This window comes from Mustela putorius, unplaced genomic scaffold (assembly GCF_011764305.1).
Source record: "Mustela putorius furo isolate JIRA1106 unplaced genomic scaffold, ASM1176430v1.1 tig00003853_pilon_pilon_pilon, whole genome shotgun sequence".
Classification (NCBI taxonomy): Eukaryota; Metazoa; Chordata; class Mammalia; order Carnivora; family Mustelidae; genus Mustela; species Mustela putorius.
In genome coordinates, this window is record NW_025422005.1 from 58,870,593 (window position 1) to 58,887,093 (window position 16,501).

The window sequence follows — 16,501 nt, forward strand, 5'->3', positions numbered from 1 at the left end:
TCTAATGGCTATCTAATTAGCCATCTAATGCCTAAGAAATTACCAGCAGGAATGAAGGGAATCATATACCTTATAATATGAATTTTGAGAAAACCTTGAAAATTTTCTAAGTATATAAGAAATTAGCCATAGATTAAGTAAGCAGTAGTATCTCCTATAAATAAAGATGTATGAACCTATCTAAATCTCTCACAACAGAACAATTGCCTCCTTACGTTTTGCTTGAAATAAATACGGTTTTACTACTAATTCTATAATCACCCTCCCCTCTGTATGCACGTCAGGTCCCAGACCCTATTCCAGGATTGCTGTTAGATAAAACCAAACAAAATAGGATTAATCCTTTGCACTAAAGTTATTTAATTTCTTTTAGTTAATGGAATGTCATAGAAAGTAGTCTAGATGTCTGAGTTTCTGATAATTTTACTATAAAGTAGATCAACAGAGTTACATATTTTAAACCAATGTATAACTGTCACAACCCCAAGTAAGCAGTATCCAATCACTGAACTAATGTAAAATGGTTGATTCCAGAGATAGGGCAGCTAAAATACAAGACAAAGCTAGTATATTTTGCCATGCCAGAAGGTAAGAAAGTGATAAAAACAAAACAAAATAAAACAAAAAACAAAAACAAAAAACCCAAACAAACAAACAAAAAAAACCCAAAACCAAGAAACAACAACAACAACAAATGATGGGATCATATCACAAGGACACAGGAATCAGAATGAAGTAACTTCCACTCACCAAATAAAGAACAATTCAAGCATCAAAATAATTAAAGACAGTAATGAATTATAAACAGTTTTTAAAGGATGGGAATCTGTGAGCTTTTGCCATTATAAATAGAGAGAAAAAGGGAGGAAGGGAGCCAGGGAGGAAAGAAGGAAGGAACGAAGAAGAAAGAGAGGAAGGAGAGAGAGAAAGAAAGAGAAAGAAAGGAACAAAGAAACAAAGAAAGGCGGAGGGAGGGAGGAAGAAAGAAAGAAAGAAAGGGAGGGAGAAAAGAAAAAAGAAAGAGGGGAAATGAGGTTCTTACTTACAGCAGAATGCCAATGCTAACTGGTGAAAAGTAGGATCGCTCCAGCTAGAAAAATCCTCACTTTGTAAATCATCACAGTAAAGATTAGTTCACAAAAGAATCACTGATAATGCAAAATCTTAGGGAAGAAGGTTAACAAGTGACAGACATTTGCATTTAACGTTTTGTAAAATCTCTCCCTATTGCTTATTGGCAGCACAGGGAAGGAAAAAACAAAAGGAACTATACAATGCAGAAATCAGACACCTTGATTAGGTAATCAAGATTAACATCTCAAATAAGGGACAGATGGATATCCTCTGCCTCTGGATATCACTCCCTGAGAAGTCTACAACTTTACTTATCTAGACCCAGATGGACAGAACTAAAACCTAATCATGAGGAAACATGAGTCAAGCCCAAAATGAGAATTATTCCAATAAAAAAGTGAGGTGGCATATGCATTGTTGAAAAATATGTGTTTGGAAATGACAAAGAAAGACCAGGGAATTCGACCCCAGAATAAAGAAGTAAAGGAGAAAAGTGATGTGACAACCATATATGATACTTGGATTTTGTATGAGAGGGGAAAAAAACAAAACAAACACTATAAAAGACACTATTTCATCAATTGATAAAATTAGAATACAAATAGTAATGGGACAAAAGTATGATACCTATGTTAAATGTAAACAAGCTGAAAACAGCACTGTGGTTATATATAAAAAAATGTCCTTATTCCTTATTTTTCAGAAATGCACACTGACAAGACTAGGAAGAAAAGGGCACAATATATGCAGATTGTTCTCAAATGATTCAATGAAAAAAATATATAAATTTCCGCATTTATATACTCTACACACAGCAAATGTTGAAGCCAATGGGAAAAACAATGGATACAACTGAGTAAAGGATGTAGGGAAGAGTTGGTATTATTTCTCTGACAATTTTTGGATGAATTTGAATTTAATTCCTAAATACAGAATAGAAAATACAGAAAGAATTTATCAGCATACATAAACTCTAAGGAAGCTCACATATCCAGAAACTTCTCCAGGAAGATGTTTTGCCCAAAGTACCCTGAACTGTTTAAACTAGCAAGTAGAATGACACCTTCAGGTGGTTCAGCCATATGGGTGGTATGCTTGAACTCACAACCTTTTTTTTTTTTTTTTTTTTGTGGATTAGGGAGAAGCTCTGTGGGGCTATCATCTGGCGGCCAGGCATTTTTTTAGTGAGTTTTAAAACTGATATAGACCATGAATGAGCCAGTAAGAATTCATAAAAGTACAGGTTAAAAAACAATCTAAACAAGTCACACATGTACAAAAACTAGCCATTATTTCTAGTATTGACAGGGAGTCTATCTGGTTCTGTTTTTAACACTCTCCACTGTTCGTTCATATGGTGAACATGCTTTTGAGACACATTTTCTTTTGTGATATAGCAAAAGATGAGAGTATGCAAAATGTCGATTTTTTGGGTAAAATATAGACAGATCAATGACGTTTATAATTTGGCTTTCAAATATAAACATGTAAGTCGAAGAAAATTTAATAGAATTATCAGACATGTTACTTAAAGCAGAAACTCCATGGTGCTATGCATTTGAATACAGATCATTAACAAATGATAATTTGAAATTATTGGAAGCATTTATAAATATATCAGCCATGTCTAGCTATTCATCGGATAACAGTTAATATTTATGCTAATTTTACTCATTTGCTCTGTATGGCAGGATCAGAAAAATAAATCCATGCGCAGTTTAACTTATAAACCCAATCTGTCTTCTTTCAGCTTCATGATGTTATCCATTATCATTATTCTAATAACTTCACTAACCAACATTCACGCTATTTAATTAAACCAAAATGTATCCAAGCACTTAAAAAAGAAGAATATGCATAATAACAAGAACTGCAAAGCAGGAGAGCTCAGTCCAAAATATTAATCTTAAATTATATGAAGATGGAGATTATGTGCTTCATTCTTACAAAAATTATATTGCCATATCAGATTTAAATCCCTGGAAAGATGATTAAGAATCAGCCATCCATTTGCATATCACCTTATACTTTTTAAAGCACATTTATGCTTCTTATCTTCTTTGAGTCTCACAATAGCTAGGGATTTTTATTATTCAATTTTTGGAAAGTAGACAACGAGGTGAGGGTAGCTGAGGCGATGAGATTTGCGGAGGGATTGGCTGAACTGAGGGATAAGGACCTTGAGATAAAAGCAGATGCATCCTAACTGCTAGTCCTTGTCTCACTTAGACCCCACGGAGAGTGCTGCCCCTCATTCAGTACTCATATACTGGTTTTATGATTCTGTAGCTGCTTTAAGGAGAGGAGTGTTGGCAGTCAAGAGCACACTCATTCTTCAGTAATATTATAGGGGCCATAATGCATATTATATGTGTATACTGCTGTTATATTGATTTTTTCCTCACATTAATAGTAATACTTAGCATGTGATGTAAGTTTCATTAGACCTCCGGCATAAATGAGGAAACTGAAAGACACTTAAGGATAAGTGATATTAAAGTAAGCATTAGCAGATAAAAAGGATGTGGCAATTGTATTCTTCTGACACCTCTATAAAGGGTGCCTTTCTGATTTCTTTAAAAGCAATTTCATCACACTAGCCTTGATAGAGCTATTTCCACCAAAACTATAACATAAATAAAATCAAATTTCACTCACCGGTAATTGAGTGGGATTTTACTCGTTAACATGGTGGGATCTTGCTCGTTAAAAGTACCACGTTACTTCCAGGGTACAACTCAAAGCTTGATAGTTCAAATATTTTAAACTTGACACAAATTGGTGATTCTATGAAGAGTGGCTGTGAAAAATCTTGTTTTGATGACGATTATCCCCAACTTCCTAAAGTTGTTGTAATCTCTTTAGGAACATGTGCACTGTAGCAGAAGTTACCAGAAACCCTTAAAAATGTTATATCCCATAGTTTCACCTAGCTATGTGATCTTGTACAAGTTACTTAAAGTCTTGGGTTCTTAGGTCCCTCATCAGTTAAAATTTAATTCTAACTGCCAAATCCCTGATTCTGCACTGCCTTTTGAAATTAGACCTAGCAACCTCGTAATTTGTATAATTTCATTCTCTCTTGATTACCTTAGCAGTTCATGCTGGCCTATTAACATGTGAATGACGATTGAATAAAAGCCTTACACATTTAAATGAAGATATTTCTCTTGTGATATTTCCATTTGAGCTTTTTGTCTATTGATTTGTGATTATCCAGTATACTAAAATGAAAATAACCTTGACTAAGAATCAAGAGACATAGATTCTATTCTGGGCTCTGACAGAAACTGTTCATTTATTTAACTTCTGTGAACTACTATGCCTTCAGGTATAAAGACTAAATATAAAAATATGCACTCTGCTTACCTTATGAAAAAGATGTAAAAAATATAAGTAGACTCTTAGGTTCTGACCAAGTGAGGTTACAAGAGAATACTGAACAACAGCACAAGCAACACTGATATATTTCTGCTTTACCTGATGGGGAGATGTGCCGCCAAGAAATGGAAGGCTCTGGTTTTCCGGTGGCCAAGCAAGTCAGGGTGACATTGGTTCCTTCATTGATGGTCATATCACTTGAGATGTCATATATCTTCGGAGGAACTGAAATGACAAAACATGTAGTGGTAAGAAAAATACATAAAAAATTCTGTTGAACTACATATGATCAACTCCATGATATTATACAATAAGGCTGTGGTGGTGAACCGCACTTTTGGCCCATGGTCAACTCTCAAAGGAGATTCTTGAGATCCTCAGGACTCTTCTAGAGTTTTCTGTTGGCTTTATTTTTCTCTAATTTTTAGATTTAAATGCTTCAAAATAAATGGAATGTTTAATAACAAAAAATCTGAATTATTTACTTAGATTAAAATTTTATTGTGCATGCTTTGTGTTAAGTCAACTAGAATGTAGCCTCTGTCTGTTCCATCTATATATCTTCACTATAATGATGGTTTCCTTGTGGAGAAGATGTAATGAAAATGGAAATCTGGAAGAAATGTAAAATAGACAGTTTTGCCTACATGCTGTTTTAATTGCTGAGTGAGTTTCAAACGTGTAGGATTAGGAGATACGATTTCAGGGTTACAATGGCACTTTTGACCTCAGTTTTCTAACTGCCAGATAATAGGGCTGAACTTTCTAACTATTTCTATTTGAAGAGATTCATTTTCTAAGGGTTTGAAAGGTGTCCTCATTAAAGAGTTTTCTTGTCAGTAATGGCTGGAAACCACTGGTGAACACAGATCTCTTCACTCTGGGATTTCTTAGAAACTTTGTTATGCTTACTATAAATCTCCTAGAGTGAAGGGGAAAAGTTTATGTGGTGTTTTTTTTTGTTTGTTTGCTTTTTTCCTTCCTGATGTACTAGAATAGGGATGCTTTTATTCAAGAGCATTTGATAAAACTAGTGACCATGGAATGCACTTTGGGAATGCTGGATAGGAATATCTCTAAATGAACTCCAATTGAAATGTCCATATTCCCTCAAATATCAAATGGTCTCACTTCATCCTCAAATCATTTTTGAAATCCTGGGTTCTCCACTAGCTGTGATATCCAGAGTAAGGTACATATTACATCTCAGGCTCACTGTCTCCATCTGAAAGCTGGAAAAAACTGCAACCGCAACCCCATACAGCTGTTGTGAGGTTTAAATAAGCCAGCCAGGATGTTTTAAAGAACTTAGCATCCGTATTAGCTGTTATTACTAGAAGCCTTAAAATGCATATATGGTTTTTTAATTTAATTTCACTACTGTCTTTTCCCCATGTTTTCATCACTTCATCAGTTTGTTGGTATGTAAGACTGGCCCGTGCCATAAGTTTACTCTATACAAATGATAGTATGTTGAAGTTTCAGATTGAAACTAATAAATGCAATTAGATATCATGATAATACTTAAAGAAATATGCCTTTTACCACGTATTTTTTAAAGATTTTATCTATTTATTTGACAGAGAGAGATCACAGCAGACAGGCAGGCAGAGAGAGATAGAGGGAGGTAGGCTCCCCGCTGAGCAGAGAGCCCGATGCGGGACTCGATCCCAGGACCCCGAGATCATGACCTGAGCCGAACGCATCGGCTTAACCCACTGAGCCACCCAGGTGCCCCCTTACCAGATTTTTAAAAATTATTCCATTCTTGGGCTTCCCATATGCAAGAGATACACATTCACAGTTATTTTTAAAAAGGTAATTACAGTTTGCTAGAAGGATAAATTAAATCATCTATACTTTGAATATCATCTTTGATTTTTTGGAGAAACCAAAATTTTGCAATAAAAAAACCCTAGATTTATTTGATTGTAAATATAAAGTTTTCGATTATATGCAACTGTGGCTAGGACTGGAAAAAAAATGCTTATTTTTAAGTAATATACCATTCTGTTTCTAAATGACATTCTCTAACTGGCATTTAAAACATATTATTATTAAACTCTTCAGTGAGCTGTTCCCAGGCTAAATAAATAAAAAGTAAAATGAAATAAAATAAAATAATGACCATTACAAGTAGAAGACTCTTTTTAGCTTAACTGAAACAGAACAGAAATAAAGACATTACGATATCCTGAGGACAGTAAAGTGTGTATGACTCATTGGTGAATAGGAAAGTTAATAACAATCAACTTACATCACACAAGACTATTACCTGGATATGTGAATGTAGGTACATGTTTGAAATAGTGAATTATGATATACATGTGTACATATGTACATACACACACATAATTACATACATACCAATGGCCACTATTTATAAAAAGTTATTTAATACTTTCCTTCTTCATACAGAAGACTGTACACAAAGATCAGTCTAATTTACATATTCCAAACATATAACTAATTCAACTTTAGGTAGTGGTATATATTTTTAAGAAAAATGATGGAGTGCCATAAGGCCATGACTTCTACCTTCTATATTATTTGCTAATTCATTCTGATCTTACATTTAAAGTGGTAAACATGAGTGGTAAACTAATATTAAGCACACTATTTGGCTTCACAGAGAAACAACCAAGTCCCTTAGCAATAAACTCAGATTTGACATTTGACTTTGGGAAAATGTGTGGTGGGGGAAGAGTGTCAAATTCCAGGTGTGACATGTCATCTCAGTGATGGCAATTGCCTCCCAGGGCCTCATAATTCAGGATATACTACAGGGAAGAAACATCTGGAAAGAGGACATCAGTAAAGGAAAATCCCTCTAGCAAGGCTCTTCTCCCCAGAATGCATCACCTGTTGACAGCAGATGCTGTGTGTAAAAAGAACCAGGAAAATCTTCACAAGCATGGTAGCTTATGGAGGCAAAAACAGGTGTTGGTTTGCTGACTATTCAAAGCCATTTCATATTCAGTTCAAGACTGCAAACTTTTACTGAGTATTATGGAGGGAATAATTCTGGACTCACAGGAAATACAAAATTTCCAAGGCATAATCCTTGCCCTCAAGGAGCTTAAAATTAAAAGAGGGAGGCAAACAGTAAGTAACTGAGAGAAGACAAATATTTTCCATGTTTTCCTTTTCTATTTTACATAAGTAACACATGTCTAATAGGTATACCTTGTGGGTTTGAAATAGCAAACATTAGTTTTATGTAAGGTTCTTTTAAAGTGAACCACGTAGGATAGTTTATGTGCAAAGTTATTCAGTGTGGTGCTATTTATAATAGAGGAAAAACTATGAATAACCTCAATGTAGGGCAACAGAAATAGAGGTATTGTTAGCTCTGCATCCAGAATAAGGTTATGGTACCGGGAAAGGACTTGGTATGATCTGAGGGAGCATCAGACTAGCAGAAAATAGAAGAGAAAAAAGATGCTTCTAGTCTGGGTGACATAAGCAGGGAAGAATGGTAATGTCTCAGGGATCTTAAACCCATCTAGTTCTGGTAGCTCTTCCTATATGATATGGTTTGTGTATAAATCATGCATGCACACAAGTCAGAGGTCTCTATTGAACTCTGTGCATGACAAAGCAGAGTGTCTTATGGTATTTCCAATGCTCTATGCACCTGCACAGAAAGGCAGCAATGAGGAGAGCTAAAATATATTACTATCCTAGGTGTATGTTCCTTTTCCATACACCTTATATTAAACTTCCTGAAACTCTTTTCATTTAGAAATTGAGCTTAAAATTAGTTTGAAAAGGAGCAAATGTGTTCAATTGCACAATTTTTAAATCACTAAATAAGTACAGATTTTAGTAGCATTTTGAATTGTCGCGTACACATTCAAGTATTTATGACCTAGAGCAGATTAATAAAGGAATAAATTATTCATCAAAATGTAAAACTGTTTAATTTGTAGGAAGTAATTATTAAAACATTATCATCATGGTCATCATCATCATGACACCATAAGTAAAAACAATGAGGTTCCGGCACTTGGGTGGTGCAGTTGCTTAAGTGTCAGACTCTTTGGCTCGAGTTCTGATTTCAGGGTTATGAGATCGAGCCCCATGTCAGGCTTCATGCTTAGCTCAAAGTCTGCTTAAGACTCTCCCACTTTGCCCCCACTCCTCCCCAGCCATGTTCTCTCTCTCTCTCTCTCCCAAATTAATAATTAAATCTTTAAAAAAAAAGCCAACAACAACAATGAAGTGTGGAAGTTCTAGATATCAGTACAAAACACAGACTAGCTCTCTCCTAATTGGGAATGTACATGATTTTACAACTGCACTCATAATTAATTGTTCTGTATGACCAGTTAGAGAGATTGAAGACCATTGGAAACTTTCTAAACAAAAGAGGTTGAAAGAGGATTTAGGGGTTGTGTTGGGGTTGAATGCTTTTTTGAATTCCCATATACATTTAAAAGAATTACTCTTGGGTCAACCAATTAATAATCTGCTTTGCCTTTAATTTTTTGAGGGTCTCAAATTCAACTACTACCTAGGACCCTGTCCTCAATGACTGTTCAGGGGAGGCCACGGTGAGGGGGTGATGCATATTTAGATGTAGCTCTAGATTTCAATTCACTAATGGTCATTTAAATTTCCTGTTAGTTTTGCTTTCACTAAAAAGTGTGCAGTCTGACTTGCCACAACTGTCTTCTCTCATTTCAGCCATCTATCACAGTTTCCTTGGTCAGGGTATGGAGCAATATCAGTAAGAAAAATCGTAGAATATATATCCAAACCAAATACTAATGATTTCTTTTCTCTCTCTCTCTCTCTCTCTCTTTTTTTTTTTTTTTTTTAAATTTGAGTTCTAGTTCATTGACATACAGTTCAATATTGGTTTCTGGAGTAGAATTCACTGGTTCATCATTTACAAATAACACCCACTTCTTATCATAACCAGTGCCCTCCTTAATGCCCATCATCCATCTATCCCATTCCCAACCCATCTCCCTCCATCAACTCTCAGTTTGTTCTCCATAGCTAAGAGTCTCTCATAATTTGTTTCCCTCTCTCTCTTTCTCTCCCTCCTGAATGTTCATCTGTTTTCTTTCTTAACTTCCACAATAAGTGAAATGAGTCAATGAGAGAAATACTAATGATTTTACCCAACCAACCAACTGGAATTATTCCCCACCATGTGCCTTATGATGTACAACTGCGTTTGTGAGAGGCGTCATTTGTTTTTGGTTTTGTTTTTAATGTGTACATATTTCTTACCTACATAAGTAAAATAAGCTTTTTGCTTGTTTGTTTAATGAACAGCCTTCATGGACTTGACTTAAATTTCTTCTAAGAATCCAACTGTAGTCTGGAACGTAACCAACAAAAATTTGAGAAGTCAGCACAAGGGTGACTAATCTATACAACATGGGAATTATGTGAGCACAGTGTTTTATTATAGTAAATGTCTGTGCAGATAATTTACAGAAATAATAAATACAATAGAGTTCACACCTATATTATGTTCCATGACATGTGAGGCCAGGTCATACATAACACTGAAAAACCCTTAGAGGATATATTTGATGATTATCTTAACTAGAAGTGCAAGACACTGACAATTTAGATCTGGAAAGTTGCATTGGCTCACTGGAATCAATTAAATGTCCCATCAAGGTCTTAAGTTGTAAGAGTCCATGAAAGACCACAGCACATACAAATCATGTGGTAGAGTTCTTTAGATTGCCAGGGCTAATCTTGGATGAAGTATGTCTTTAATCTGGCCCCAAACAATCACAGATTATTGAAAGAAACACTAGTTTCATTATTTATCATAACTATGGTATTCTGGGCATTGTAAAAACCACTTGCTTCCTTAGTAAAGGTGTTAAAATCACAGCAGTGTTTCATAGGCAACTGCACTCTTTCCATCATTCTCTGAAGTTACTACTAAAATCATTTATTTATTTTTTTTTAAAGATTTTATTTATTTATTTGACAGAGAGAAATCACAAGTAGATGGAGAGACAGGCAGAGAGAGAGAGAGAGGGAAGCAGGCTCTCTGCCGAGCAGAGAGCCCGATGCGGGACCCGATCCCAGGACCCTGAGATCATGACCTGAGCCGAAGGCAGCGGCTTAAACCACTGAGCCACCCAGGTGCCCCTTTTTTTTTTTTTTTTTTAAAGATTTTATACTACTAAAATCATTTAAAGGTTTTCACGTATCTAATTGACTTATGCACCCAGTCAGCACATGTGTTCTCCAAATGTGTTCACTAATCCAAACATGGAATAAAAAAATATATGCTATCCCATCTCTTTGGTGTCCTGCTGGACTCACCTATCTCTACAGTGACTTCCTCCACCCCCAAAACTTATGACAAAGAACAAACTCTGAAATACAGATTTCTGAATGAATGTTAAGGGGTTAAAATTTCATCTTAAATCCTGTGTCACTGATGGCTTTGATCATCTTAAAGCACAAGAGATTTTTCTGGGTATCTGTCTCTTTGAGATAATAGCTTGCACCTATAACCCTCTGTACCACCTCAATCCTCCTTTTGTAGTTTCTTTGGTATAACGTCTTTTAAATCTGCCAGCGTCATGATATTTGCTTCTTTGTTTAGTGCCTCTTCTCATCATGGAACATAAGTAAAGACCTTGGGTAGGGACCTAGTTTACTCAACAGCCTATCACTAAAACCTAGAAAAGTGCCTGACACGTGGAAGATATTCCAAAAATATTTGTTTTATTGTTTTTTTTTTAACAGCTGAGCTAATATTTCTTTGACTTTGTAATGAGGATTTCCTATAGAATTTCATACCCCTGCAAGGATGATATAATATAAGTTCTGAGAATATAGTGAAAATGAAATTATAGTATCAAGGGTCCTCTGTAACTTTTTTCAAGGATTTTCCAATTTGGGGGACTCAATATTCTTTTTAACTTGTTTAAAAGCACAGTATTTTCCTATTTCACTGCCTACCATAGTTTTTGCCATGTAAACCCAGAGAAATAATTGGACAATAATCATATACATGTATATTCAATAGAATAGACTATCATATCTTACACAGTACTGTATGTGTTGGTTAGAGCATTTTTTTTTAACTTAAAAAGATATGTAAATTTGGGGCCAAAAGGATTTGACTCTAAGAGTATGTACATATTATTTCTGCTTCTTTTTCCCTCTCCACAGACTTGGAGTCTAGGTTAGTTCAAATCAACTATATCTCTGAAGATTTTCCAAACTGCTTGAGTCAACAAGCTAGACATAACTATAAATCTTTGGAGAATTGGCTTTTTTTGCACTCCCATATCTGGTAATGGCTGGCAGCATCAAAAGAACAGTCTTCTTTTCCCTAGGCTGGCACTTCCCTTTTCAGTCTTGGCCAGCCCCCAGAAAGTGAAAGCAGATCTACGTTACATAACAAACCTCCTGGAAAAGGTGCTGTTCTCAAACTGAGAGAAGAAATTGTTTCATGATTTTTTTTTTCCCCCTAAATTGGTTTGCTTGTGGGTGCCTGATGGTTTCCTGGCTTGCATCTAACTAGCAACATTGTTTTCTCCAGCTCATAGACTATAACTGACTTTTTATAGTTTATGACATTTCAGAGATTTCTATGGCTTCTCCCTCCATCCCATCAGATAGTGATAGGAGGAAAAAATAACCCAAGTGTGACTTGTAAATGCAAACTTGCCAGATTTGTGAATACCTACTGATGGAATATGCCAGGACTACTTTTGGGGGCAAAGAACGTGTTTGAGGGAAAAAAAAATGTATCTTTCAGACTTTGGTTCAAACTTTAAATCATGTCGCTTAACTTAGTGTTTTTCCTTTTCTAGAAAATCTATGTTCAAGTTTTACCCAATTGACCTTGTCCTTTAGGAGGTCAGCTATACAAAATGGTAAAACAGGTGGTAACCTATTTTAAGCCATCCATCCATCTATCCATCCATCCATCCATCCATTCAACAAACATTTATTGAGCACCGACTAGATTAGCAAGACAATTCTTAAAGTTTATGTCTAAAGAGTGAAAGACCTAACACTATTAATTATAATATGGCATCATGAACCCTACAAAGTGAATTTTGCAATATAAGCTGTTTTGGGAGCACAGAGTAGTGAATCTAACTCTGCCTATGAAGTTGGATTAGAGGGGATGCTGATATTAGAAAAGGCTTTATGAAACAGATGGAATTTGAGTGGATGTTGATGGTTAAAAACAGTAGTTTTTAACTGCATCCAGCTAATCATTAACTGCATCCAGCTAATTATCAGGATAATCTATCAGATGAGTGTTTTATTATCTTGCGGTGGTGGAAAGGCTAATTCAGGAGATCCTTGACCAAAAGTGTAGCATGTAGCTGTAAGGTTTTATAGCTTTATAGGATGACAAAAAAACTTCTGCATGAACTATTCTCTCCTATTTATTTAAAGTCTCTATTGTAATTATAGAGGCCTTTCTTCATATCCTCAGAGCCATTATCTGCCTTCAAGGGCTTAATATTTTTTTTTAATTTTTTATTTTTTATTTATTTTTTTTATTTTTTATAAACATATAATATATTTTTATCCTCAGGAGTACAGGTCTGTGAATCGCCAGGTTTACACACTTCACAGCACTCACCATAGCACATACCCTCCCCAATGTCCATAACCCCACTCCCCTTCTCCCAACCCCCCTCCCCCCAGCAACCCTCAGTTTGTTTTGTGAGATTAAGAGTCACTTATGGTTTGTCTCCCTCTCAATCCCATCTTGTTTCATTTATTCTTTTCCTACCCCCAAGCCCCCCATGTTGCATCACCACTTCCTCATATCAGGGAGATCATATGATAGTTGTCTTTCTCTGCTTGACTTATTTCGCTAAGCATGATACCCTCTAGTTCCATCCATGTCGTCGCAAATGCCAAGATTCAAGGGCTTAATATTAAAGTATAACTACCCCTAGAAGAGATGATGCCTTAATAGTTCGCATATATTTTCACACTTCCTGAGAGCAGCATGGTGGGTGTAGTGAGGGCTGCATACTGAAGGTAGAAAGATGTTATAGGCAACTTTTTCCCAGTTGTGATTTTCTCTTGGGAAAACCCAGAATTGGTTCTGCAGAGCAGTGAGCAAGACAATCAGCAATGGAGAGAAGAAAATAAACCTCTACGGGGAACAAACCTCACAGGACATGGAGTTACTGAAAAAAATCAACATGGAAATAGCTTCCCTCTCTTTCCCTTCCCTCCATCTAACGTTGATTACCTAATACATGGGCTACGCATCAGGGGGATGAAAGAAAGAGGCAAGTAATCCCTAAATTTTAAGATAGATTTTCTCACTGAAGAAAGGCATAAGTATTTGCTAAATAGATTTTCCATGGCAAAAGGAATATATATTTCTTACATGTATATAGGTTATATTAAGATGGCTTTGCATACATGAGGGTTAAATGTGATAAAAGAATAAAGGCTATTTATATATTTAGAAAGGCTGAGTTTTGGTAGCTTTACATTTATTTAATGATTTTTAAATTTTTGGTTGATGGCGACTTTCCCACCTGCTTTGTAAACATTTTGAAGCGGGGGGGGGGGGGGAGACAACATTGTTATATAAGAGTTTCAATATTTTGGACTGTAAAGATTTTTATTTTTGCTTAGTTTTGGCTAAAGAATCAATAGCTGGCTTCTACACATGAGTGTTTATACACCAGGGTTCAAATCCCTGCTGTACCTCAGGCTAGTTCAGCTTCACTTACTTGGATGGTTCAAAGATATAAAATACTGCTGAAAATCAGGACCATAATAGCAGCTACCCCCTCAGGCAGCAGCAGCAGGAAAGCTAGAGCACACTTACAGCAGAGTCGTATATCACAGGGAATCTACAATGCTTGCTTAATTCACCCTTCTCCCTAGTAGAGAATAGTTACAAAATACACACGAAGAACATCACAACTGAAATTCCTTAAAGACACAAATGTAGGTGTCCATACCTAGAGAGGCAGAATTCTTAAGGAACTAATTCTATACCTTTAAACCTGCAGTGATGGTAACATTTTATCAAGAATTCATAATGAGCTTTTTCCAGGAAACAATTTGGCAGTATACCTTAAGAACTTTAAAAAATTCTAACCCAGCTAGCTAATGATACCCCTTCCAGGAATTTTCTTAAGGAAAGTAGGTAATTTCTTTCAGTATCATCACTATTCCCATAAGCCTGGTGGCCAGCTCCACTGGTCTGTTTGAAAATGTGCCAGCAAATGCCCTCTGGAATGGCCTGGGTGAACTTTTCTTGTCGCATCCTTGGCACTGAATTATTCTCCACATAAGCCAGAGGAAATAGCCCAGCTGTGCCATACTAAAACCCAGCTGCCTTCTTAGCAAATATTTCCTGTAGCTACAAGCTTGCTTTAGTGTTTTTGAAACAGAAGAAAGTCCAGTGTCTACCTTTGGACTCATAGAGCTATAATGTAACACCTGGCTCCTGATTTCATGAGGTAAGCCTGCTCCAGTTCAATATGAGTTTTCCTTGTTAGGTTGAGGTTTTATAAATACGTTTGAGCATATTCTTATATGTAAAGGCTGCTATGTTGTTTTTGGTACTTGCAGAGGAGATGCGTCATTTCAGTGCAATCAGAAAAATAATGCATTCTCTGAAGTACTCTGGTGTCTTTGCTCTTTGAATATAATTTTTTTTTCTAATTATGAAGGTTATACACACCTATTGGAAAGAATGCAGAAAAATGCTACATTTACAGGGGGGAAAAAAACCCAAAACAACTATGAGGTTGAAACATCTAAAATTGTCCTTTGGTGGTTACGAACAAATGGCTTGGTGGCCAATGTTTTCATGTGACTCAGTACAATATTGTCTCACAATTTTGATAGAATCACTATTAATAGCTTCATATATTTCATTTAAGCCTTTTTATGCATGAATTTATGCACAGATCCCAGAGATTTCCATGTGGTCCAACAAGTTCACCAAGGTACTGTAGTGAATGAAAACAGTGCCCCATTCTCTAAGTCATACATCTCCTAGAAACTGAGCTAGGAGGTGGCTGGAGAAGGATTCAAAAATGGACACTGGTTCTCTTCCCTTTCTTATTGGAAACATGTCTAGCAAGAGGATACCTAGAGCAAAGGTTAATATTTGTTGGACATTTGCTATGTGTAATGTACCGAGAATTTAAAGAAATTTTGTTGTTGACAGGAGTGGGATCTATCATTGGGTAGAGTTTTGTACATCCATTCCCCAATTTCTTCTTCCATCCACTCACCTGCTATTTTGTTAGTTGGCTTATATGGCAGTTTTATAACATGGCCCCCAATTCTTCACCATTTCTTCCATCATTAGTGAGGTCTTAGTAGTGCTTTCATTATAATTTGAGTAGGTTTCTGGCCACCTCAAATAATAGAGTTTGAGTAGAAGTAATCATTCCTGTGTGACTTCCAAGACTGGATCATAAAGTACCATTTGTCTTTTGCTCTGTTGTCTAGGAACACTCACTCTTGGAGGTCTGAATTACTGTATAATTGGACTGACTACTGGGAGTCATCATGGTGGAGAGAACACATGGGCCACACACGGAGAAGTTTTGAAACAACAGAAACAAAAAGGGCACCTAGGAAACACCCTGGGATACTCTTATAGGCTCTTAACTCTTTCAGTCCTTCCAGTAAGACTCCAAATCACAGTATCATGAGTAAAATATATAAGTGTAGTTGTTTAAAATAACTAAGTACAGGCATGGTTTGAAAAAAAAAATGAGAATTGGAAGACTACACTATCTGACTTCAAGATTTATTCTTATAAACCTCCAACAAAGACAGTGTGGTGTTGCATCAAGACAGATAGTGGAACAAAATTCAGACTCCAAAGGTGGATGAGGAAACTTCCTATGAGAATCAAACCCCTGATTACTTTTACTAAAAACTAAGATACTGAAATAAGAGTGAGTAATGTAGGTCAAGAGAAAATGTGCACCTTTACACTGGAAGTGATAGGGCATGATAGGAGGACCAAACTGAAGAGGGCAGTGATGACTGATAATTTCCATTTAGAAAATGGAAGTCCAGCCTTGCCAGA

The 16,501-nt window shown here is 36.0% G+C and overlaps 1 protein-coding gene across 1 annotated transcript in view; it reads right to left on the reverse strand.

Moving 5' to 3' along the window:
- Positions 1–16,501, reverse strand: part of NEGR1 (neuronal growth regulator 1) — an 844,643-nt gene that overhangs the window by 344,065 nt on the left and 484,077 nt on the right. The window contains exon 3 of the mRNA XM_004763022.2: positions 4,555–4,680. Within this exon, the coding sequence (XP_004763079.1) occupies positions 4,555–4,680 (126 nt within the window). The remainder of the gene's footprint in view (positions 1–4,554; positions 4,681–16,501) is intronic.